This window comes from Hakea prostrata, chromosome 3, assembly GCF_041222555.1.
Source record: "Hakea prostrata isolate BN-2017 chromosome 3, UWA_Hpros_2, whole genome shotgun sequence".
NCBI lineage: Eukaryota > Viridiplantae > Streptophyta > Magnoliopsida > Proteales > Proteaceae > Hakea > Hakea prostrata.
Genome location: NC_142602.1, coordinates 29727247 through 29754318, shown reverse-complemented (window position 1 = coordinate 29754318; position 27072 = coordinate 29727247). Strand labels below are relative to the sequence as shown.

Here is a 27072-nt window from a genome sequence, read left to right as displayed (position 1 = left end):
TCCTTATGATCTATACATGTTTGTTTAAGGTTGTTTAGGCGATTTTGGACTTGCTCTTTGATCTCTTACTTGAAGGTTACAAAGTTGGATACAATGTGAGTATGTTCACTCACAATATGCATATTTAACATGCTTTGATGTGTTATGACTTGAATGCATGAGTCTCATTTTCTCTACATTGTATTACTTCTGTAATTACAATAGGTTATTCATGTTGTGATTTACATATTGGAACTGATTATGAATGATGTGAATGTGAATTGGACTATAATGTGATATGAGTGGAACCATGATGTGATGTAATTGTCTAGGTTGTAGTTATGGAATGGGAAATGCCCTTTTGGTGTTTCTATCATTGGACACCAGTGGAGGTGGTATGGGATGCATTCCTATGGTGTCCCTTGGCGCTTCTCCGACTACCTGGTTGACACACCTAGGATTGGTCTAGAAGTATTTAGCTAGGAAAACCCCTGTCATATTTGACCCTATCTGAAGGGGAATTGAGACTGAGTGACCCGTGGCAAAAATGAGAATTTCTGGGCACTTAAGACCGGTAACCACCCCATGAGAGGACTCAAATCACATTGTGGGGGCCATTCATTTGTAGGGTCGCATTTAATAAACTTGGACTTGTGGGAGCTCGAGATTGCGGGAAGCATGAGAGGACACGAGAGGTTCTCGTTTATTATTTGTGGAGGACCAATAGGGTTAAGAGTCTACGTAGCCGGGAAGGAGACGGTGAGTTTAAGGGGAAAGATACCGATCGCAAGAAGCAAGGAATGGACGTATCTAACCCTAAAGTAGATGACTTGCATTTGGGCTAAGATTTACCCTGACACGCGCCAATACTCATAGCAATGGTGGTGAGCAATAGTTTGACTTAAACCCCAACCATGAAATGTTTGGGAAGGATGCCTTGACCCAATTACCACAGAGAACCCCAAAGACCAAAAAGGTTGAGGAGAGAGTGATTTTAGACCTACCCAGAGGAGTATGGTGATTTATCTTAATACGTGTTTGCCAATAGAGACCAGCATATGTAGAGTTAGAAGGATATTTGCATTCATTATCTCATGTCATTGCATTTACATTTGCTTTGAATTGTGTGTAGATGTTTATTGTGATTAAACTACTTGCTAAGTTCTTTTGAGCTTACCCTTCAGGGAATATGTTTTTAGATGCTTTTGTCAGAACGGAAGAGAACCCGTGCTCCTGTACAGAGGACCCTTCCCTACATGGTACAACTATGGAAATCATTGGAGAAGGTTATGAACAGTGGTACGACCAGTATACAGGTGTGGACCACACTGATGGCTCCTATTGACAGTAGCAGGCATCATCTTATTCACAGGTGGGATCGTGAGTTAGAAGCGGATCCAAAATTGCAAGAGCACAACCCTAAGGTGAAGAAGATGAAGATTGAAGAAGTAGAAGAGCCCATGGAAGAATTTGATTAGTTTACTCTTTATTCTTCTAGAGTTATATTTTTATTTGTATTAGCTTAGACTATGCTTTATTTTCGGTCTAAAACCCTAACGCCGCTGAAGAGAAAGAACCGTAGAACCAAGCCGCTCTGCAACATCTCCGGTTGTTGAAAGCTTGAGGCGGAGAGGCTCGCCTGACTCTGCGTAGTCTCTCAGCCTCCCCCTGTTTTCTCTTCCATTCCTTCGTTCTCCCCTGCTTCTCTTCTTCTCCTCTGATCTCCTCTCAGTCTCAGCTCTCCTCTCCACCTCCAGACTCTGTGTCACTCGTCTGTCTCCGATCTCTTCTTCCGCCTCCATCCTCTCCGTCACCACACGTCTCGGTCTCCGCTCCTGCCTCTCTGGCCTCCATCTCTCCGGTCTCTTCCACCACATCTTAGCCTCCCACCTCTGCTCTCCGTCTCCTCTTCCCGATCTCCTTCTCTTCCGTCCCTCCATCACTGATTTCCTTCTCCTTCTCCGCCTCTTGCCTTTTGCTCGGACACCCAGATATGTAGCTTTTGGCTTCGATCTGTTTGTTTTTCCGGCCAATCTCTCTCCCTGGTTGCAGTACTTCTTTTTCCCTTTCTTTAGTTTTCAATAACGAATAATTTCTTTGGTTGCATCGATCGTTGGTGCACACAACCGAGAAACCCCAAATCTGGATACAAGTTTTTCTGCGGCAAGCTTGAACGCCTTTACGGCAGCGCAGGATGGCACGTCTGACCCTCCTCCGCACTTTTGATGTTACCACTGCGACAACCGAACGACTTTTGTGTCCACCCTTCAGGCGTGTTGTGTCTCTGTGTCCGCCCTTGAGGCGTGTTGTTTGTCCGCCCTTGAGGCGTGTTATGTGTCCGCCTTTGAGGCATATATTTTGTTCCCCTATGTGGGTGCCGGTGCTTATTTGGTGTTGTATTCGTTGCAGTTTTATTTCTAAGGGTATATTGGGCTTGACCCATCCCTTACTCAGGAAGACCCTGTCTATTTGCATGTATGACAGTTTGGTCGCGTTCTGCTCCTTGGTTCGGTGTGAACCTTGTGTTTTCATGCAGCTGTGTGTTTGTACTTTTCTTTCTTTAATGAATGAAGTACTATTTACCAAAAAAAAAAAAAAAGCTTAGACTATGCTTTAGAATTTTGATCTACCTTCCGCATTTGTTTGTAGAGTATAATTTCGCTATATTCTACAGTTATCTCTTTTGATTGGTATCTTGTTATTCCACACTCTGATATATTTTTGGTGATCCTTTTGAGATCCTTCCTATTTTGTTTCTTAAATTTATTGAATACAATGAGTTGTTCTTGCTTTTGATTACATTATTGTGCTACGTGGGATATAATCACCTTAAACTTGATCTTCGAGGCTATGGATCACACACTCAGGTATGCCAGATAGGTTACCGGCTAGGTGAATGTGACAATACATATATCACACAATGATTAGGATAAAAAGTTAGGAAACAATGAAGTTGTTGGGTAAGTTGGGTAAAAAATAACAAATTAAAACCAAATGAAGGAACATTTAATACATCTATGAGAGGTAAAGTGGGTATGGGGCTGCAATTTCCAATATGTGTAACATAAACAAAACCACCATTTGGAAGACGAATGGATTGGGTGTGGGGAAAAAGACTATCCGAATGAAATAAAGATAAATCTGAAACCATATGAAAATTGGCACCAAAATCAATAATCCATAGAGAAGATATTTTACCTACATCATTTGCCAAGGGTGTAATGTTACCAGATTCCAACAAAGATAGAAGTTTATGATACTGATATGTGGTGAAAGATGGTGCAAAAGTAGAAGGGACCACAGTTGCAACAAGAGAGTGAACCATAGGAGATGGCGGTGAGGTGGACTTTAAAGCACGTTTGGGAGGGTACCCATGTTTCTTAAAACAATGGGATTCTGAATGACTATCCAAACCAAAAAAGTCACAATGATAGTGTTTCTTGGTACCATTTTAGAAATATAATGAGAAGATATGGCAACCAAGGCAATGTGTGTGAGAGTGGGAACAATAGCCTCATGAATAATGTGATGATGCTCCTCTTGAAGTAAGAGAAAATAAGCACGATTTACCATCGACAAAGGGTCCATCAAAAGTAATTGGCTACGAAGTGAGCCATAGGAATCATTAAGTCCCATCAGAAATTCAAGAAGTTGATTTGTATGAATAAGATCGGAATGCTTCTTTAGAAGACCACATGTGCAAGGTGGAAGATCATTATACAAAGAAAGCTCATCCCAGAGCCCTTTGAGAACTGTATAATAAGAAGCCAATGAAGATGTGCCTTATTGATCGGTGGAAATGGCACGATGAATTTCGAAGATGTGGGGTGCATTTCGTTGAGGATAACGAGCCTCAAGGTCGTCCCAAACCAAAAATAGAGGCATAAGGGACACTATGAGAAATATCTGGAACAAGAGCATTGACAAGCCATGAAAAAACCATATTGTTACAATGGATCCATTGAGGAAGTAAAACTAAATCAGAAACAGGTTTGGAAAGAGAGCCGTCAATGAAATAAAGTTTTTTTTTTTCACTTCGAGAGCATATGCATAGCACATCGCCAAGTCGGATAATTATCACCCTTCATTGGTTGGGTGACCAAAATGGCACCCAAATTGTCCGAATGATGAAGGAAATATGGAGAAGAGGAATCCAAATCAGCATACTTAGTAGTGGTAGCCATTGAAGAAGAGGTACAAGATGAAGAAGAAGAAGTCATCGCTAATTAAGATGCATAATCGTGTTTTAGGCTGATACCATATTAAGATGAAACCTCAATAGGAAAATGGTTGAATGACTTTATATGTGAGAACCTTAAATATATAGGCAGCATACATCCCATGCTGTCAGGTAACTATAAACAATAAAAGAAAGATATAAAACATGGAAATACCATATATGAAATGTTTGAATGAAAATACAATGTATGGAAATGTTTCAATAGAGAGACCAATCAAGCCAAATTAGGATACTGATGAAATAGAAGGATGAGACGGTATGGAAATAATTTGAATGGGAGGAAGGATGAATGAAAAGAATTCAAATGGGAGAAGAAAATAATATGGAAATAATTCAAATTAGAGACAACTATGGAAAGGATGAATAATCATCCTTATCACGCCTAATGATTACAGTATGGGAACAAGGAGTGGTATACCTGGACTGCACTAGTGTTGAGTTAATACACATGTTTAGTCAAGTCTGTTGACAAATCTATTGCTACACCAATCGAGGAGACATTCAGATAAAGCTCTAAGATGTACGCGGCATTCCAATCGTGAATGGATTGAGAAAGAATCATTTTGTCTTGGAGTGGAAAGGAGGGAGGAGAACTAGCGATACAAATTCATTGCCAACAGAACAAAAGGGGGAAGATTCTCCATATCACATTTTCTCTTTTTCAGAGAGGGGTTAAGAGCTATAACAAGGGCAAAAGAGCAAGACTGGTAAATGAAAGGCACTGCTAGAGAAACCCATACAGAAGATGGGCTCAATGTGTGCAAAAGTGACATAATGTCTTCTATGATCGAACTGAAGTTGTGGCTACTGCATCTCTGGCGGTAAAGCTTGTGAGGGGCTAATCAGTCAAAGCACCTCTATCATGCTTTATTTATGTGTGGTTTATTTGGCTCTTGTTTGTGAAATTAAAAATAACTGCAAGCGCACGGTATCATGTAGCTAACGGGTCGATCTCAAGGAAAATTTTTGCTAAAAGGATCATTATATTAAGCGAAGGAGAAATATTAAAAACACATCAATTAATACCTTATGAGGAACCAACCTCCCTTACTTGCAACAATTGTTGCCCCCAATACACCCTTCATCATTGGTTCCTACTCAAATTAGAAAACCACTAACTCATAAAAAGAAATCTTGGACGTCTAGAGGCATCCACATCAAATTCATTAAGGATTGAAGCTAACCAAGGAATGTTAATATCAGAAGTTCCTGTCCTAGCTGCCAAATTTGCCAAAAAAAACTGCCACTATATTAGTTTCACGATAGCAATGTGAAATCTTCCAATCTATAGTCAGCAAATATTCTTGTAACTCTCTCCACATATGAAAGATATACCAAGTTATTTTCTTCTGCTGTATTAAAGTCACCAGAGCTTTTGAATCACTTTCTACCCAAAGCTTTGTAATTTGTAAATGCCTTGCCCAACGTAATCTGTGAATGAAAGTTTCCAATTCAGCCTCAAAGTTGGTTTTAACATCTAAAAATATATTGAAATTGAAAACCACCGCAGCAACTTCATTTCGAAATACTCCACCGCCAGACCTTCCTGAATTGCCCAAAGAAGACCCATCAATATTTAGTTTTACCCATCCTGTAGCAGGAGAACACCAAAAAATTTCTTGTGGAGGAGCAGTACCAAAGACAGAGAAGTGAAGGCCTAGTGTTCTTGCATCCGAAATAATGGTAGGAGTTACTTTTCTCCCATCCATTTTAAAGCCAAACTGTACTAAGTCTGAAAAAATTAAACTCACCACCATCAGTCTTGAAATTTAAATTTTCAAACCAGATTTGATTGCAAACCATCCAAAAAAAGTATAAAAGCAAACAACATCCATTAATCCAAGCAGTCCGTAAAGGAGACTGTGAAGCCTGGTGTTTCCAAGCCTTGAATGACTCTATAATCGAATCTTTTACTGTCCAGCTATAACAAAACTTTGTTGCAAAAGTTTCTCTACATCCACGTGAAAATGAGTAGTGAAGAAAGAGATGTCCTATGTCCTCTGAAGCTTTACCACATAGATTACAACGAGAGGCCAACATAATCCCTTTCCAAGTCAACGAGGCATCAACACGTAGCCTATCATGAAAAAGTCTCCAACAGAAAACTTGTTGTCTAGGTTGCAAAGAAGTCTTCCAAATACTTTTTTCCCATTCCAGTTGTTCTCCTTTTCTGCAATAGAGATCTCATGCCGATCGAAAACTAAACTCTCCCCCCAGTGAACCTTGCCAATGACAAACATCAACAAAACCAGCACAAGGAACATGATATAACATAATAAGAGAGATTATCTTTTGAAATTTAACATTGTCCACTAACGGAAATCTCCACTCCCCTTGCTGTAAACAATTTGCAACAGTCAATTTCAAATGACCCTCTAGATCCAGAGGAATACCAACATAGTCTGCAATGGTAAGATTCCCCAACCATCTGTCAAAACAGAAATTTATATTCTGACCATCTCCAATTGACCACCGTTCATGAGCTTGAACAAAACCCCAAACCTTCCTCAATCCCAATATAAAAAATGACTGCTGCCCATAAATCTTTAAATTTTCTCTTTGTCCACCATCTTCCCCTTTAAAAAGTGAGCAAAGCCAGAGTGTTTGTGTTTAATTATCCAAGCCAACTTGCATAAGGATGCAAAATTACATCTCTTAATCTCCGAACACCCAAACCACCCTCACATTTTGGAGTACATAGTTTTGCCCAAGACACTGTAACCTTCTTCACAACCTCTATACTCCCTGTCCAAATGAAGTTATGCATCCAAGCCTTTGCTTGAGAAATAATAGAGCTAGGCCACTAGTACATTGAAAAATTATGAATCGGCATAGAAATAATTGAACGTACCAGCTCCACTCTACCTGCCATAGATAACAGCTTTCCACACCACCCTTGTAGCCGATTCTTAATCTTGTCTAAAAATGGCATCAATTTGACACGAGTAACTCTTCCTTTAAAAATATCTACCCCTAGATATCGAGTAGGAAAGAGTGCAATTGGGATATTTAATATGTCCACAATTTTCTGTTTCCAACTAGGAGACACACGTCTAAGAAAAAGCTTACTCTTCTCCAAACTGATATGTTGACCCGAAAATTCTTGAACTTCGATAAGAAAGTTTTCAAAGATTTAACATAACATAAAGAAGCATTTGAAGAAATAAAAATATCATCAGCATACATCAGTACGGAAGGAACTTCTACTCCCCTGGGACCTGGCAAAGCTCTCAATCTACCAGCAGCTATCAAAGAATGAATGCCCCTGCATAGTACCTCTTCTGCAAGAAGAAAAAGAAGAGGAGATAAAGGGTCCCCTTGCTGAAGCCCTTTCTCAACTCCAAAGAATCCAACTGGTCCCCCATTCAATAAAACTGAGATTCTAGTAGTCTAAAGCATCTCATGAATCCAACCAACCCATCTATTTGAAAATCCGAAAGCCTTCAAGACTAAGAATAAAAACTCCCATGATAGAGTATCATAAGCCTTCATAATATCAATCTTATTTCCCATCCCTCCCCCTCTAACAGAAGAATGCAAAATATTTGTAAGTTCGGAAGCTGCAGCAATATTTTCAGAAATCATCTTACCTTTTTATAAAGCTCCTTTCTCCTCAGAAATAAGCTTAGGCAAAAGAGGACTTAGTCGAGAAGCCATTATCTTTGACAATACTTTGCAAAAAAAGTTCCCCATACATAGAGGCCGAAATTTGTCCAATGTAGTTGCATTTCCACCTTGGAAACTAAAGTGAAGAAACAATTATTTACCCCTTTTGGAAGTTTCCCTTTTCGAAAGAAGGATCGAACTGCAGCCCCAAAATCGGCAGAAACAATATCCAAGCATTTACAAAAAAAACTTCCCGGAAAGCCATCTGGTCCTGGAGAACTGTCAGGATCTAGGTCCCATACCACTCCTTTGATCTCCTCATTAGAGGGCAAACCTTCAAGTAATAAACAATCATCATCCATCAGCACTTTTGGAATCACAGACAACAAGTCTGGGTGAACCAAGTAGGAACCAGTTTTATGATAGTTTTCAAAGTAAGTCACCACATACTCCTGCAGTTCAACCGAACTTGATGTCCAAGTAAATCATCCATTCTTCACAAAGATTTAATGGAGTTTTTATTCCTTTGAAGTTTAGTAGAGATGGAAAAATTTTGAATTCCTATCTCCCTCCCGCAACCACCTGACCTTTGCTTTCTGCCGAAGAAGAGAGTCCAGATGATCCATTGCTTGTACAAGTTTTGACTTCTAGGAAGCCTCTTGATAAAAATATTTATCTGTCATATCAGGTTAATCAATATTAGTTTGTAAGGATTCTAGATCTTTCTCCGCTTGCTGTACTTCAATAAAAAGATTAGGAAATGTAATTTTTGCCCAAGCTTTAAGACGCTGCTTAACATTCTTCAATCTCTTTGCTAGTACAAAAATGGGATCACCAACAACCGGTTCCACCCAAGCCAAACAAACCACCTTCAAAAAGGAATCGTCAGTCAACCAAAAATTATTGAACCTGAAAGGAGAGTTTACCGGTTCGACACCTTTGTCAACAGAGACACAAATCAGAGAGTGATCTGACGAGTGTGTCAGAAGAGTGATCTGTTTAGAATCACCAAACAACTCTAACCATCTAGCATTGAAGAAACTTCTATCAAGGACCGAACGAACATTACCAACTTTGCATTGATTTGACCATGTAAATTTCCTACCCGAAGATGGAACTTCAAAAAGCTCATGAGCGTCAATGGTAGCCTGAAAATCAACTGCTGCACCCAGTTGGAATCTGCCTGAACCCCTCCTTTCAGACACCCGTAACCTTGCATTATAGTCCCCCATAACCAAAAACGGTAAGCTGGACAAAGGGAGAGCAATAAGATCCTCCCAAAGCCGTCTGCGATTAGATCTATCACAACAAGCATGAACCACTGATAGACCAAATTGCACACCTTGCCACTTGAATTGAAGAGAGAGTTGTTGGTCAAATAAAGAGAGAACAGAGGGCCGCTGCAACTCTCTCTTCCAAAAGACCCAAAGATTTGGAACTTTCTCCAGCCTGAAAATTATACAAAAAATTAGAAGAATATCCTAATCTATTAATAAAGAGAATTGGGCACTTATTGACGTCCACTTTTGGTTCAGCGACACAAAAAATGTCTGGTTGATGAGTCATTAACAACATTTTAAGGGCCCTCCTACTAGACGCATTACCAATGCCGCAAATATTCCAAAAGAAAAGCTTCATATCAACAGTTACAGAGCAACACTTTCCTCTTCCAATGAGAGGCTATTATTTATTGTAGAGACTTTCCCTAAAGCAGCACCTACCTTCTTGAATTCCTTTGCCAACAAACCCTTTTTACTTGTGGCCACTTTCTTCACTGCATGAGCCTTCTTAGGACGACCAGGCTTTTGACGAGGAGAGCCTTCAGCCCTATTGAGATAGAAGACGAAGGAGGAGGAACAAATTCCAATTGCAGCTTTCCATCATTTTCAAATCTGGCCAAACTCTTCTGGGCCCCACTAGAGTCCAACGCATTCTCCCTAGTTGCCACATCAGCCCCTAATGAATTCTCTTTAAAATACCTTCCTTCCTTGGTCGAACCTCTTAGTGCATTTACAGCATAGGGTCCCACCAATGAATCCCCCAAAGTAAGGTTTCCAAGTTGAATAGAACTCTTACCCGCAGCATGAATTGTTTGAAATTCAAAATGCTTGGCCGAATCACACCCTTCATTCTTATCATTGGGTCCCACAAATGAATCCCCCAAAGTAGGGTTTTCAATTTGAATAGAAGTTTTACCCGCAATATGGACATTTTGAAATTCAAAATGCTTGACCAAATCACACCCTTCATTCTTATCATTGGGTCCCACCAATGAATCCCCAAAGTATGCTTTCCAATTTGAATAGAAGTCTTACCCGCAACATGGACATTTTGAAATTCAAAATGCTTGGCTGAATCACAATCTTCATTCTTTTCTTTGGGTCCCACTAGTGAACTCTCCAAAGGAGAGTTACCAATTAACTTAGAACCTTATCTTCATCTAAGGATTTTTGAAATTCAAAATATGTGGCCGAACCAATAACCACCCCATTTTGAAAATCAAAACCATCATCCAATTGAAGGTTTCCTTGAGATTTAGAACTCTTATCCGCATCAAGGATTTTTTGAAGTTCAAAAGGGTTGTTGTCCTAGGTAGGAGTCGAAGAAGAATGATTCGTAGAAGAGTCCTTACCTAAAACCAACACCTCATTAGCAGAAACCCCTTGATTTAAAAAACAATAACTAAATTCCCATTGGCCGACGGAGAGTCCACCAGCCTTGCCTCCACTAAAGCCGCATGAACCAGTTGAGAGGACGAATACTCTCATCCTCAAACTCCAGCATCTTTGCAATCCTAATAGAATTAGGACCTTCATTTAGAACAGCATCTTCAGGCACCAAGTGTTGAGGAACAAACTTCTCTTTAGTCGAAGGAATATTAGCATTGCAATTTTTGCCCAAATGACCTTCTCGATTGTATCGAAAACATCTTTGAATTCCATCATCATAGATCACCTTTTGAATGAAGCTGAAAACACGTGTAGAGCCAGGCTCAAGGTGCTCTATTTGAACTTTAGACACACGCTCAACTTCCAAATCTAATTCCACAAGAATTCTTGCGTAATGTCCCACAGAACCAAGACGAGTACAATGGTCTAAAGAAACAGGACGATTTACCATCTTAGCAATAGAAAGTAATACCTTGGCATGCCAGTATTCAAGAGGAAGATCAAGGAAGTGAATCCAAACCAGTTTGGCAGATAGTTGAGGAGCATGAATGTTAAAATCCAGATACCAACGTTGGAATCAAATCAGTTGTGTAACACCCCCCATATTTCTAACCCGAGATCCGTATTCCAGGTCCGAGAACCCGAAGGTCTAGTCGCGTGAACTTGTGGAGTATCCAGATTGAAGCCCATGATCCATACCCAGGACCCATGGATCTGGATCCTTTATCTGCAGAGCCTGCCTTGGCTGGAATTTGGAATTCTAGAAGTCAGGTGTTGTTCAGAGATGTCCGGAATGAAGGTAAGATCTCCCCCATCTCTTATTTAGAGCTAGGTTGGCCTTGGGTATCAACCCCCTAGTAAAAGCACCCTTGTATGGCAACTTACATGGGGGCAGTTACTAGTGGCGGTCGCTCAACCTAAGCGACCGGCCCAAGCGACCGGCCGGTCTATTTTCGGGGATTTTGCCCTATTTTGCCCCCTGACTTCTATAAAAGGCAACCTCCGTCTATTTAACGAATAATTTATTCATGGTTGCTTATTTGGGAGGTTAGACGGCTGCGGGGAAGATCCGAAAGAGTCTCTGGAGTACCTGCAGTGACTTGGAAGATCAGTTCTTTCCTTCTCTGACTCTCTGGCGTGAGGTATTGAATCAACCCTTTGTTCTTTACTCTCTTTGTCCGTTAATTTAGTATTACCCTTTTCCCCTCGTCTTTGTGATTACCCCCTTGGATATTTTAACTCTCTTTTTAATCTACTTGAGATGAATTAACTGTAAACGAAACCCTGTTTCCGTGAGAATGTTAATCCAGTCAAGGGGAGAGTAATGGGTAATCTATTGATGGTAATGGTTAGTTTTCCCTCACCCTTTTGGCTTAGGGAGTGTTAGATTCAAGGCTTAGCTCAAGATTACTCGAAATCCGGATTGAATTTGAGTAATTAGAGGCCTGAGTTTTGGATTGAAACTCACTGTTTTTGGGGCGGTCACTAGTGGCGGTCGCTCAACCTAAGCAACCGGCCCAAGCGACCGGCTGGTAAACAGTGACCAATTGGATTTTGGTTCTGATTCAAATTGATTCATGTAACTTATATATTCTAATAACCCTGTGTTTAGGTGTTTACTGTTTGAAAGAAAAGTCTACTAATAGTTACTGGATTCCATTTTATGGACATTCCAATTATATGCAAGTAAGGACAATCTATCTTATCTATCTACATATACTTGAACATGTTAATCTGATAGTTGTTAGTCTTAATTTCTATTGTTATATGCTGCTGTAGTTGTATTTAATTCTAATATACTACTGCTGTTTGCCTTGATTTCATATTACCTGGTGAATTGTGAATGTTATATGATTATGGTAATTGGTATATGGTTATGATAGTTGGGGTGTTCCTTTTGGGATATCTTGGCTAGTGATATCAGAAGGTTGTGGAATGGGACACATGCCTGCTGATACCTTCAACACTATCATGATTAATTGATGACATTATTAGGATGAATCTAGATTGCATGGCTAGGTACCCCACATGCTACTACCCTTTCGGTAGGGGGATTGAAACCGAGTGACCCGTGATGACAGTGATGTGACTTGGTGGTCCACTATTAGTCATATAAATGGTAGGGTTGCATATATTAGGGTTGGGCTCATGGATGTCCAAGGATCGGACCGGGTGTCGTGAGGAATCATGAGAGCATCTGCCCCAATAATATGTGGATGACCATAGGGTTAAGGAGTGGAGTCCGACAGAGGTAGCCAGTCCGTGAGGATTCTTACTCCTAGGTTGTGAAGGATACTGAACCGAGTTGGTTGGTGCCATAGGGGATGTATCTGGACTTCATGTAGACATGTAACCATTATGACCTTGCATTGGATTAGAAACCCCGACATGCGCCAGTACTCATTACCAATGGTCATGGTGAGAGAGTGTTGACTTAACCCCTAAACATGGTTTGTGAGCTAGGTGTGGACTTTCCCTTTTTCCCTGGATCCCTACAGAGGTAACCAATCCTTGCCGGATCAGAGTGTTGAGACTTACCCAGAGGAGGGCTGGTGTTTATCTTAAAGCATGTACACTGTTAGAGACTTGCATAGTTAGAAATCATAGCATCATTCATATTTTGCATTCATTCATATTACTTTTGTATCATGGCATTATTGGGTGATGGATGAGATTTATGATTGTTTCTTACTGAGTTCTTTAGAACTCATTCCTTTATTCTTTGTATGTTTATAGCCTGCACAAAAGAAGGATTTATATCTGAAGATGGGCTGGTTTCCTATGAAGGAACCATCCCGTATGAAGAAGATGTGGCACCACCAGTGGGAGATGGAAATAGCATGTGTGGGAGTTCCTGCGGGTGCATGGAGTGCGCTTATCGCACCGGTTGATGGTCAGAGGCGAAAGGTGGTCAGGCAGTTCGCACAGAGACTGGAGAAGAATTGGAGGACCCCTCACCTTATTAAACTTGAGTCTAAGTTCATTGACTTAGAAAAGCAAACTGGAAAGAAACTGATATAAACACTTTTGAATTATTCCGCTGCCCTCATTTTTGTTTTATTCCTTTATTCTTTATTTCTTTCCTTTGATATTGGAGTATTTTGGACTCCTGTAATTCATTTAATTCAGTTATTGAATATTCTTTGCTCTTGATTATCTTTATTTGTCTTAAATATTGTTGATAGACTAAAACCTTGGATCTTGTGACGGATCGCACCCACGGGTTGTCGGGCGGGTAACCGAGACCGACGGGTGGGGTGTGACAAGTTGATTGCCAATATTCCATACACCTTTTCTCCAAACTTCTAACAAATCTTTCTCACATCTAAATTGAAAAATCACGAAATCCTTCCCCAAGGAGATATGCCACTTTAGAATTAACCTATTAATGATAATGCGAGAGTGCAATGATTCAAAGATTTTAACTTATTAATTAAATTAAACGAGCGGTCCTAATCCATACATCTAATGCAATCGAATTGAGACGAAAAATAAAGCAAACATAACCAACGCATAATTAATAAAAGGCAGAAAAAAATGCGAACAATAAATAAATAAAAATAAAAGGGAAGTGATCTGAGTGTCAGCTCTAGATCTAGGGAAGGGGAGTATAATTATAATGACTTTGACCATGGACCCTTTGCCGTAGCTTACGGTCCACTGATCAGGGGAACGGATATTAGAAGAAAAAAATTGCAGAAAGGAAATAATCAAAGCAATAAAAGGAAAAGGGAAACCTTAACCAAAGAGAGGCACGACTGTAGGCATCTTTGATCAAGGACCCAGGGGAAGGGAGAACAATAAATAAATGCTGAAAGTAAATAACAGAGCAATAAAAGGAAAAAAGGAAACCTTAACCAAAGAGAGGCACGATTGTAGGCATCTTTGATCAAGGACCCAGGGGAAGGGAGAACAATAAATAAATGCTGAAAGTAAATAATAGAGCAATAAAAGGAAAAAGGAAACCTTAACTAAAGAGAGGCACAACTGTGGGCATCTTTGATCAAGGACCCAGGGGAAGGGAGAACAATAAATAAATGCTGAAAGTAAATCCTAAACTAAGAATATGGAGGGGAAGATAGAAGTGGGAATGGAGGGGGGAGAGAAGATTATTGAAGAATGTTACTTATTTGCATTTTTGAACTTCAAATAATAAAAAAGAATTAAACAAACGATTCGAATCTCAACCAATTCTAACAACCAGATCTAGATCTAGAATGATCTAGATCTGCAATTGCTAGACCCAGAGAAAAACGAATCCTCAAACTTGAAACTTGAACTTGAAGTTGAACTTGAAATTGCATTACATAGAAAAATTAAACCTAAACATTCAACCTAGAAATTAGAATCTTACAAAAGTAATCAAGGAAAATGGGAGAAAGCCTAAATAAACTGAAGAGATTACAAAAGAATGCTTCTACTAAGCTCTAAAACACGTGCTCACAATCTCATTGTGAGCAACTCTATTCCTAGCTCAAGAAAAATCCCACACCTTAGTCACTCTACCACACCAAGGTTGTCCAAACTATCAAACACCTTGTCAAGACTATACCATGTCTTAGCCTTGCCAATCCTGACCTTCCAAAAATTGTTGAAACTGATGCTTCTGAGCTCGGTTATGGAGGCATCATCAAACAAGTAGATCAAGGGAAAGAAATACTTGTCCAATATACCTCTGGAGTCTAGAATACGGCCGAGAGAATTACAATACTATTAAAAAAGAAATCTTATCCATTGTTATGTGTATTCAAAAACTTGAATCGGAATTACTTAATCAAAAGTTTTTAGTACGTGTTGATTGTAGCACTGCAAAACAGGTATTCAAAAAAGATGTTCAAACATTGCTTCAATACAGATTTTGCCTGTTGGCAAGCATTATTGTCTAGTTTTGATTTTGGAGCATATCAAGGGTGAATCCAATTCCATTCCTGACTTCTTAACCCGCGAATTCTTACAAGGTTGCAAGATTACCAGTACTCCACCTTTCGATACTACCCAACCATACCAATAAATCCCCTCCCATACCTTGGGTGTCTACCAATATCCAAATACCCCCATCCTTGAGGAATGTTGGCCATCATACTTCTTTGCAAGATGGCTCGCTTCTATAATAACCTTATAGACAAGACTTTCCAAGATATCCAAAAAATCCGTGCGAACAGAATGGTCCTTATTAGATCATGATAACTATCAAGATTTAGTATCTGACTTCATCCAATTTTGACGATTACATAGCCAAATTCTATACAGGTTGAAGATGTATACAGCTTGACTCTTCATCATACATTCTATGATCATGATGTACTTCACGATTCAAAGAAGGCAAATGAAGGCCTGCAATGCACTAAGAGTCTGGTGTAAAGTGGCTATCAACAATATCATTAATAAAAATGTTATGAAGGAAGGCAATTCAGGACGTCTGATTACTCTATTAATTAACCTTGATGCGTACAAGGTCTAAAAATGATCAACAATCATATTGCTTGAACAATTATGTCCAGTTCCCCGGACTTGAAGATGGGAAAATCATCAACCATTACGACATTAAAGAATGGCCCATAAGCCGTGACGGCAATATCGGCACGCTACTACTCAGGGTAAGATATGGGTTACCGTTACTATTTCAGCCATGAATAGTCTAATGAGTCATATCAGTAAAAGGACAACATGTCCATCATTCTAGTTTAAAAATGGTCTAGCTAATATTCCGGCTTGGTCAAATAGAACTAAACCAATCCAACCAAAACCAAGCTTAGCCAAATTGGGTTAATATTTTTTTAACCAAACCAAAAGGAAAAATAGTGTCTGTGACTAGGGGTGTAAATGGATAACCGAAATCCGTTTTCGAATTCGCATCCGCATCCTTTTAGGGGTATCCGAATCCGTCCGATTATTAATAGGATGTGGATATGGTATACCCCTTTCTTACCGAATATTATCTGTCCGATAAAATTATCCGATTAAGTTACTTATTTAGATTTATTATTCTTATTTTTATAATTTCTGCCTATAATATGTGACTATTTTTCTAGATTTTTTACTAAAATAGCTACCAAAGTTGTTAAATTCTTAAATTTCAAACCTAGCCCTCACAAATAAAAAGGTAAAGATGTAAACAAGTAGTCGAAAACTTGTATTCAATCTATATTCATGTTTGTTTAGAAGAATCTACTTAATAAAATAACTATCCGATTATCATCCGAATCCGACAGAATCCGTTCGAAAACCGATAGGATATTATCCGAATCCGTCCGAATATAATAGGATGCGGATATGGATATACCACTATCCGATTCGAATCCGGTCCGTTTACACCCCTATCTGTGACACATGGAATGCCCTGGAATGGTTCTTCATCAATTATTTATGCATCCAATGGTGCATAACCAATATCTACATCCAACGGTACAAAGCAAATATCTGCATCCAGCGGTGCAAAGCAAATACCCTCTCAACAATGCAAATCAAGGGCCAAGATCTAATCAAGGTTAAGACATATCATTTCAAGCAGTATCTCAACGTTGCATCTCAAGGGTCGAGATTCAAGCTTCCAATCGGACGACTGAGAACAAAGGTACCCGATAGGTTACTATTCATCTACAATAACCTTATCACATCCTTATCTCACCATATACAAGAAAATTACAAGAAGATCTAAACAATGCGGTCCATACCCTTCATTGCTTATCAACAATATCTCATCAATCTCCATTAAGATCATTGGAATGCTTATAAATAGAGGTCTTCTCTTTTATGAATCGAGACTTTTGTTTTGGGACTCTCTCCTTAGACTCTCTTTGAGCATTCATTTCTCCACTTCTCTTTAGAAGTAGGCTTACCCTCCCCATTCATGTATCATTCATCAGTGGTTCTCCATTGATAGTTGTAAACACCACAAAAGATCCTCGTTCTTTCTCCCTGGTATAGAAGGTGAGGTGTAAATCCTCTTTTGTGCTAAGTCTTAGTGACGGATGAAGCCTTCTCTAAGCGGATCCCTTTCTTTTAGGAGGGGGAGAGAGAGTTTGCAAAACAATAAATGTATTCCCCAAGCATGTCTTCAAGAACAATGAGCCAGCAAGATACCAATACAACTACCAATATTCTAAACCAAGAAGAATTAAACAACGACTTTGACCAATATTTGACATATATATATATTATGTTTCTTTGAACCAATTTTAATTTTAATTTTAATTTTTTAAGTTTGAAATATTTTTTTATGAAAAACTATCGAGTTTTTTTTTTTTTTTGCAAAGTGCACACTTAATTGGGCCTGTAATTCCTGACTACCCACTTAAGTTGGCTAAATTACACGGTACTTACTTTGCACTTTTTGTAAAATTGCAAGTTATGAACGATTAATTTTCTATTAGTTTGAAACTAGAATGACCATTTTGCCCATGTTAAATATAATTTTTGTCTTTTATATTTGAAGGATATTAAGTTTTTAAATCTACAAAAAGAAGTCCTCACTTGAAAATGAAACCTATACAACAGGAACCAAGCCCCAACATAGGACTTTCCCGCCACCTAGTACCTCTGTCTTTGGCTGCCGTTGCGGTGATGCTTCTACTATGGTGCCTCCTTTGACATGGTTGGAAGCCTCTCCTCGACCACCTACCCCCCCCCCCCCCCCCCCCCCTTGTGCTCCAGCCATTAATCTTCCTCCCATCAATGCTTGGCAAGCCATAATTTTGACACTAGTTCCACAATCCTAGAAAGTGCCCACTATTTCCACTCCTTATCACTTCCAACTCCTTGTCAAGAAGATCCACTTCCCAGCTGACATTTGCTGTTTTCACGACTCAACTTCCAACAAGAATTTCCTAGGCTTCGTCGGCACCCTCAATGAGTCCATCCTCGGCCATAAGATCTCTGATCCTTGCCACCGATCCTAAACCATAAACTTTATCTTGTTTGTTCTCGAAACCCTCATATGGTGGGTGGACGAAATCCCTTTGGTAGACCAATCTTCTCGATACGGCAATTTCTCCTTTAGGACTTGGCAGAGCTGCTTGGCTGAGAACGCCGAATCCTTGATGCTCGAATAGGTCATTCTAGCACTATAAATGTTGTATGCATAATAATTTTCGACGGTGGCATGGGAGGGGCAACAATTTCCAACAATGGCAAATAGGAGAAATTCCAACCTTTGAAATTGAATAAAAGTCAATGGCTTATTTTTGTAAATTTAAAAACTTAAGATTCTTAAATATAAAAGACAAAAATTATATTTACTACCACATCATGGACAAAATAATCAATTTAATTTCAAACTAATAGAAAAGTTATCTGTGGGTAATTTGTAATTTTACAAAAGGAGGTTCGAAGTAAACGTTATGCAATTTAATCCACTTGAGTGCTCAATCAAAAATTACTGACCCATACCAACGGGGTTGGTCCAAGTGGTAAACAACTTGGTTCGCTTAAGCAAAGTTCCGGTATCGAATCCTTGTGTATGCAAAAAATCCCCGATGGCAGACTCACCCACCACAGCTAAGTGTGCGACGCGGGTCGAACCACCGGTTTATAAAACTGGGGTTGGCAAACCAAAAAAAAATAATAATAATAAAAAAATAATACTGACCCACTTAATTGGGCACCAACTAAAATTCAAAACTATTTATACAACTCACACCTTCCTCGAAATTCTCAAACCCTTGCTCCGCCACTGAGTTCCTCTCACTGCTTAAAATTAAAGCGCAGGGGCCACGCTGCTCTGAAAATTTTTCCTTTTTTAATTTTTCCGCCGGGGTTGGGTTACTAAACTTGATAGCCTACCTGATTACAACGTCTTCACCACATTGGGTTTTTTCTCAAATCTCAATTGCCTGGAAAGATGTCAATGGCGCTTCATCTAACCAGCTCCTCGTGTTTTAGTTCACGGAGCGTGGTTGTTCAATCTTCTCACAGGTTTACTTTGTTTGCTCTGCATTCATTCCGTCTGCGAATTCAAGCAGTTTCTGCTTTTGGGTAATGGAATTGCAATGAGATTTTGATTGTTTGGTATGTTTTTGGTTCCCAAATTTCCTCCTTTTTGACAGTTGTACGAGCAAAGTTTTTACAGGATTGAAACTCCAATCTGCAAGTTTGTTCACATCCCTACTCTAGATAGGCTATCTCGTTTTGTTTTTCTTACTATGCAAAAACTGCTATTCCTTTACATGTTTAATATTACAGGTCCCTTTGGAACTTCTACACCGAATCTGAACGTTGAATTCCATGAAAAAGTTCATAAGAGCGTCAATTCCTGGTAAACAACGTCAAGAAACTGAGTTCGATTTTGTTTTGTGTACTACCAGTTTATTAAATTTGAAAGTATTAGGGGAAAACTGGTTATAGTTTATCGAATCTTTGATGGGTTTCATTTTGAATGATTTATTTTATTGAGTTTCTATTAATTGATTTCCTAGTGCTTAGTTATAGTGTTATTCTTGCAAGAGATGAGCGATTTTGGAAAGTCCAATCATCCCATTGATAAAGTCCATACGGCCAAGAACTGCTACTTAAAGGATGAAAGAATTTCTGCTTTTTTATTTTTTTGTTGGGGGTGGGGGGTTGGGGGATGGTTTTACATAGCAACCTAGGCGAGTTATAACCCTGTAGTTGCCTAGGGTTAATATATATACTTGGCTTCCCTGTGGCGGCTTAAGTCTAGTCTTTTGCCATCCATCCAGCCCAAACTAGCCATGACCAAGGCTACAAGTTTTACCTTCAACTTGTGTTGCTTGGCATTTTTAGCTACTTTGGAACATCTTATGGACAATTTAGGTACCTTGTAACACATACATGCATTTGTCTGATATATGGTCTGGGTGCACTTTTGGTGTATTACACATTATGATAAACTGATGGAGGCCTCTTCTGTTATATTATAGGTGAATTTTATTTTAGTTTTCCATGCTTCCAATATGAATTTTCGTAACCAAAACATTATTTGGTGGATTTAGTACTCAATTGGGTCTCAAGTTGGTTTTTGGTGAGAGGTTCAAGTCGAGGTTTTTCTCACCTTTCTGAATCTCTGAGCTTAAGATCTCTGTTGAAGTGTAGATGAATCATCAAAAGAATTCGTTTATGGAATTGATTATGTTCTTCTCTATGTTCTTAAGTAGGATTAAGATACTCTTCAATTTGATGGTTAAAGGAAGTATTATCAAAGGATCTATTTGTCTGCAGTATCTTCTACGTTCTGTAGGAGTTCTGATGCTTTGATTCCTTGCCAATTTTTAATGGACTTCGTCATTGGTCTGGGTAATATCTCATCTATATTTTTGTGACTTGGCAAATGGATCCCCTTGTGGAGATATGCCATAATCTTTCTTTCTGTGTCTGTGTATATTGTGCTATTGTTAGGTTTTTAGGTTGAAGTCTTGAACACCAATATCTATAGTGGCTATGGAAAACTGACAATGTACTATGTTTCTGTTATGTTCTGTTTTAATTTGTTCTTCTTGGGTCTGTATCAGAATAAAATTGAGAGTGAGCTTGTAAGCAACTTCAACTATGATTTGACATCTACTCTTCTGGATGACTTGTAACAATCTGACTCATTGCCAAAGAAATTTCTTTTGTTGAATGAGATGATGCTAACAGAGTGATCATATTGCTGTTGTTTGCAGGACTAGTAATGGGAAACCAACAAAAGCACGTGTTGGAATGATGCCGATAGGTACACCAAGAGTGCCTTACCGAACTCCTGGAGAAGGAACTTGGCAGTGGGTTGATTTGTGGAATGCTCTTGTAAGTCATGGCTTCCCTAATGTAGGATCAGATAAGAAATCTAGGGATCTCAACTGGTATATAAAGATGATTGCAGCAGTGACCTCCAGAATTTTAAGGGTATCAACCCTTTGGTATCTTTTATTAACTTGACTATTACCCATTTAGCTGGGTTAATGAAACAATCAGTAAACTTCTGTTCATGTACATGTTTTTTCAGTTTTTAAAGACTCCCGCTGCTTGGATTGTTATGGTGCTATGACTATGCCAAATAGATTCTTGCCTCTGAATATGTATTACTTATGTATTTGAATGAACTTGTCTCCCCTCCCTATTTGACACCCCAAATAATGTAGGAGCTGCAAATTTTGCTTTGCATGCATGGCTTTTCTAACTAAAGCCATTGGATTGTAGTACCGAGAACGTGTTATCTTTATTGGGCAACATATAGATGAAGAGTACAGCAACCAAGTATTGGCAACAATGCTTTACCTGGATAGCGTTGATAATACCAAAAAGATGTATTTGTACATCAACGGCCCAGGTGGAGATGTGAGTTCATTCCTTCTTTTGCTGATGTCTCTTTCTCCCTTCTCAACTCATTTCAGCATTTGTGTAAGCATATATGCAAAAACATGTGAACTCCTTGCTAATTTGTTGCTCTCTTCATTCTTCACCACTGAGACTTTTATGCTTTGCAGCTTACACCTAGCATGGCAATATATGACACCATGCAGAGCTTGAAAAGTCCTGTTTGCACCCATTGTGTGGGCTATGCTTACAATCTTGCAGGCTTTCTTCTTGCAGCTGGAGAAAAGGTCTGAATATTTACCACAAAATCTCCTTTCTTCTTTGGAATATGAATTATGGTGAAACTTGCAAGTATAAATAAGATAATCTTTTAAATGCTACTAGTGTGGGATACAGGGATCAATTCAAGATTGACCTGATACTGTACTATCCATTTGTTAGCTTTACGGGGTTTCCCCTTTGTCAAAACACCCTAGTGATATGATAGATTGGAGAGGTATCTTAATCCTTGGACTTATTCAGGGTTGAGATAGACTGTTAATGTTCTCTTCACAAATTGTGCTTTTATCACATGAACTGCATTTACTCAACTTAATTTTCATGGCTGAATTTCTTGTATTTTCCTTTTGCATGGTTAAGGGTAACCGTGTAGCAATGCCCCTTTCAAGAATTGCATTGCAATCTCCAGCTGGAGCAGCACGTGGCCAGGTAGGTGCCTTAACTATTGTATCTCAACCATCTTATCAATAGAAATACTCACTGCTAATATGCTGTCTGAATTGTATGGTATCTTACCATCTCCTGAGAACTTTTTAAAAATAATGAAATGCAAATTTTAACTGACAAAATTAAAGTTCTCCCATGAAACTGCTAAGTTTCTTCTGTTGCATGTTCTCATGGAAGTTGACATTTTTCTTCCAGGCTGATGACATTCAAAATGAAGCAAATGAACTCCTTAGAATCAGAGACTACCTATTTGGAGAGTTGGCTAAGAAGACAGGCCAGTCAGTAGAAAAGGTAAGAGTCATTGTTCTTGGTTGAATTTTCATTTCTCTAGTATGGATGGTCTAGTATAACTGTAGCTTTAACTGGGAGTTGTTGCTAGATTATTTAAAATAATTTGTGTCTTATGTTCGTCGCCAATTTATTGAGATAAATATTATTAAGCAACAAGTTTATAAGGTCATACAGTTGCAGGTTGTGGAAATAACTAGTGAGGGTAGAGATGTACTTCAATTCTTGATTAACTAATCAGCAGGCCCTCCCCACTGATGTAACCAGGGTTGGGGGCCCCTAATTGGGCCCAAAACCAGATCCAAAAAGCCTAATAAAAAAGCTGGTGGATACCCCCAGGATATTTTGGTCATTTTCCCAGCCCCTTTTGAGCTCAAGAGGGGTCTGGTTGGAACTCCTTCAATCCAAGGGTCATGGATCTATCTTTATTTTATTTTTTATTTGGATTAGTATTTTGTGATTTATGACAGATTCCCAGTCTATTTAAGACAGAGTTAGAGCCCAATTTTCAAGTAGGATTCCTTCTCAGGGTTAGTAATTTGATTCCTTCAAGATGTCTTATGAAGAGTCCAATTAGGGTTTCCTTTAAGAGTTCTTTTGTTATTAATTAGTCGAGCCCTTTTTGTAAGGGGAATCCTTTATGGATAAGGTTCCCTAGTTTGAGTCGTAGTCAAACTGCTTAGGTTGGAAGAGGCTATAAATAGCCCATTGAGTCAGTAACAAAATCAGTTCAGAGTTGATAAGAAAATCAGAGGCTTGGGTCATGGGGGAAGAAACCCTGCAGCCTGGCTTGAAGAATGTTTCTGTGCAATTCTGTGAATCCCAACATTCATCTTCTTCTCCAAGCTCACAGCAGCCTGGTACAATAAAATTCCAGCAGCTATCAAGAGATCCCTCAAACCAAGCCAAGTAAGTACAACCCTACTGCCCTACCCTTCCCTATTCCCCTCCCTATTCCCCTCCCTAACCGCAGTGCAACGCCTAAAATCCCTCCCAACAGCTTGTGGCAGCAGCAACCGCCTTCCCAATTGAAACCCTAGTGTCCCTTTCCCCTTTCATCCCGTCTCCCCTCTTCTTTCCTTATTCTTTTCCCTTTCTTGGACTTGCGACAGCATTGCAGCCCTTTCTTGAATTGCAGAAAATTTCTGAAATTCAAGTTTTTTATTCTGGCAGCTGATCTGAAAACAGAAAGGAGAAAGAAAGAAAGAAAAGAAAAAGGAAAGAAGATTAGAAAGAAGAAAGAATGAAAAGAAGAGAGAAGAAAGAACAAAGGAAAAAAAGAAGAAAGAAGAAGAAAGAAGCAGAATGAAGAAGAAAGAAGATTCAAGAATTCATCCAAGAGCCATCTACAGCTTACCCAATTTCCAACCGCAAGCTTCCTCTTCCATTTCCATTAAACATAGACCTCCCAAACCCTTCCCATTAGGTTTGTTAAAACCCTAACCCTTCCTTTCTCATTGCACAATGTCCTAGTTCTGATTTCCATACCTCACATCCTACCTAGAGTATGTTTGGATATCTCAAACCATACCCATAGTAACCATTACATTCCCCTAGCTACATACGAAAGACCCCAGCAATTTCCATGCTACCCTAGGGTATCCCAAAACTTTATCTGGTTCAAAATCATTCCCAGCTACATTTGTTAAAACCATAACCTTCCTCTATCCCTTTCCCAACTCCAAAACTTTAATCCCAGCTCACCTTGTTTATCTTTAGGGTAGTGGCTAATTTTTCTAATCCTCTTTATATTGTTAAGATCCTAAACTTCCCATCCCTTCCATAACCTATTTTTCCCAGTTCTATTTCCCCATGGGTTACCAAAATTGAGATAAAACCTCCCTAGGATTATTTGTTTGTTAGCTGGTTCACTTTGGCAGGGTCCTGGAAGGTTAACCCAGATCCTGGCTTACGTCACCCACCCTTAATAACCCTAGAACATCATCCTCCTTCTTGCTCAACTTGATCCCAACCTTTAGAATAGCAGAAAATTATGAAAATTCAGAACTGAAAGAAAAGAAATTCCAATAGGGAACTCTAGACAGCAACCTTTTGCACTTCCCTATCAACCCTAAGCCCTTAGAAAAGTGCTGCTAATCACTCAGAGCATGTCTAGAAGAATTAATTGTAGAGATGGTAGGAGTGAGTTTACTTAGTACTAGGATCTTGTGACACTCCATTTAAATTTTTTTTTGGGGTTAATGAAGAAAAAAGAACAGCACAAAAGCCAATATAGCTATGCAATGGGAGATCCTAAACAAAAAACAAACAAGAGAACCAAGTACGAAGGAGGATGATATATCAAGAAGCTAGGGTAAAATACTAGGAATCTCCCAAGTACAGTCCATCTAATGGTTTGTTTTGAACAGTTTTATTGGTGTTTGTTTACAGTTCCATGTTTGTCTTCTCTTGTGGAATATTTATCCTTTACTTTGGCTGAGCTATTTCAGTTCTGCCACTGATGCTACCTTGTTTATTGTATGAACACTTCTTTGGTTACCAGGTTTAACTCAATCGCTGTATAGATGTCTATCTAATGACAATTACATAAGTTGTCAGTCAATTAAGAATAGGTGCTTCAACATTGTCAATATGTTCTACAAGGAAGGTGACATCTAGTGGTTATAGCTAAAAGATGAGCTGGGTGAATAAACTCTTACATTTCTTCACAATAGATAAAAATTGAATGTGAGTCATTAGATCATAAAAATACCGTGGAGCTGTGAGATAATCAGTTATGTGTGTGAATCAGTTCATAACTCTATTCTCAAGTATCCAAAGAAAATGCTCATTGGAGCCTATGCTTGATTCCTCCTGTCTCCACCACTTCAGCGCATCCCACACGTTCAAAATCCATATACGCAGCAAATAATTAATGGTTAGAAAGGTTGACAACACCCAGCCTGCCAAATCACGGCTGACGCTACCATCAGTGTAAGTTTGGGTGTTGGATACTTGCAGAACTCTTATTTTTGCTTAGCTCTACTTCAAACGTATAAGTTGTCTTTGTTGTGTATCTGTGTATGCTGTCCTGGTGTTTTATTGGAGACTTTTACCATTGGTAGACTGTGCTCTCATAGGGTTTACTTCAACCTATAGAAGCTAACATGAATATTTCTTTTATATCTGTAGATCAACAAGGACTTGAGTCGAATGAAGCGATTCAATGCTCAAGAGGCTCTTGAGTATGGACTCATTGATCGTATAATCAGGCCGCCACGTATTAAGGCTGATGCTCCACGCAAGGACGAAGGAACCGGTCTTGGTTAATGGATTAGGTTTCCGTTCAAACTGGAGTGGTCCATAATAGGTCATGTCTTGGGCAATAGTTATTTATCTTTTCTAAATTATTATTGTTGTTTCAGTCATATGGTAGGAAGATTGCCCTCGAGAGTCGGCTTGTGCAGAAACCTTCAACATCGGGTTTGGCCGACTTTTTTCTTCTTTTTTCTTTTTCATTTTGCAGTCATGTGATGGTCCAGTAGGCAAAGGCTCTTAATTTTGGTACCTTCTAACATCAGCAGCTAATTCTTATGGGGGCAAATCGAGGAGTTCTTCCAAACTTGGGTCTCACCAAGAGGAGTAAAAATATCTATTCATTATTTACACTTGCATCAATGATGCTGATACTTTAGCAACTAAACTATGTTATATACTTGCCTCAATTTCTTTTTTGGAATTATATGCTATGCTTTGAAAGATTAAAAAAAAAAAAATATATACTATTCCACCCCCAAAAAAAGGTGGGGGTGGGGGATGGTTTGACAACAAGAGTTCAAAGCTTCTAGATTGACTATTATTATTTAGAAGCTAAGGAGTAGGGGTGTAAACGGATCGGATAGTGGTAATACTATTATCCACATCCTATTATATTCATATGGATTTTGATAATATTCTATCGGTTTTTGGGCAGATTTAGTTGATTTTGGATGATAATTAGATAATTATTTTCTTACATAGATTTGTCTAAATGGGTATGGATACAGATTAAATACAAGTTTTTGACTACCTGTTGACATTTTTACCAGAGTTGGGTTTGAAATTTAAGAATTGAGTAACTTCGGTATTTATTTTAGTAGAGAATCTAGAAAAATAGTCATATATCTCAAGTAAAAAGCTTATAAAAATAAGAAAACAAATTCAAATAAGCAACTTATTGAATAATTTTATCGGATAGATAATAACTGGGTAAGAAAGGGGCATACTATATATGCATCCTATAGTAATCGGACGGACTCAAATACCCTTAAACGGATGTGGATTCAAATTCCAAAGCAAATTTTAGTTATTCATTTGCACCCCTACTAAGGAACT

General features: G+C 38.9%; 2 protein-coding genes across 2 annotated transcripts; one reads left to right on the top strand and one right to left on the bottom strand.

Annotated features, from left to right (window-relative positions):
• Positions 1-8514: 8514 nt before the first annotated feature.
• LOC149022030 (uncharacterized) lies at positions 8515-10945 on the bottom strand. Its single transcript, XM_089147521.1, has 3 exons — positions 10569-10945; positions 9476-9652; positions 8515-9274 (listed from the first exon to the last, which is right to left on the bottom strand). The coding sequence occupies exons 1-3, from the start codon at positions 10943-10945 to the stop codon at positions 8515-8517; spliced, it is 1314 nt and encodes a 437-aa protein (XP_089003647.1).
• Positions 10946-19151: 8206 nt separating this feature from the next.
• Positions 19152-26436, top strand: CLP2 (CLP protease proteolytic subunit 2). Its single transcript, XM_089150231.1, has 9 exons — positions 19152-19407; positions 19539-19582; positions 19675-19747; positions 21114-21234; positions 21628-21765; positions 21915-22031; positions 22384-22452; positions 22666-22761; positions 25891-26436. Exons 1-9 carry the CDS (start codon positions 19334-19336, stop codon positions 26026-26028), a joined length of 870 nt encoding a protein of 289 aa, XP_089006357.1. The 5' UTR covers positions 19152-19333; the 3' UTR covers positions 26029-26436.
• The last annotated feature ends 636 nt before the right edge of the window (positions 26437-27072 follow it).

Coding starts and splice junctions, on each gene's coding strand:
- LOC149022030 (XM_089147521.1), bottom strand. CDS start 10,945: ATGGTAAATCGTCCTGTTTCTTTAGACCATTGTACTCGTCTTGGTTCT. Junction 9,653..10,568: donor AGTATTCGTCCTCTCAACTG/GTTCATGCGGCT, acceptor CTATCTCAATAG/GGCTGAAGGCTCTCCTCGTC. Junction 9,275..9,475: donor GAAGAGGAAAGTGTTGCTCT/GTAACTGTTGAT, acceptor TATAATTTTCAG/GCTGGAGAAAGTTCCAAATC.
- CLP2 (XM_089150231.1), top strand. CDS start 19,334: ATGTCAATGGCGCTTCATCTAACCAGCTCCTCGTGTTTTAGTTCACGG. Junction 19,748..21,113: donor CATAAGAGCGTCAATTCCTG/GTAAACAACGTC, acceptor TGTTGTTTGCAG/GACTAGTAATGGGAAACCAA. Junction 22,453..22,665: donor CTGGAGCAGCACGTGGCCAG/GTAGGTGCCTTA, acceptor TTTTTCTTCCAG/GCTGATGACATTCAAAATGA.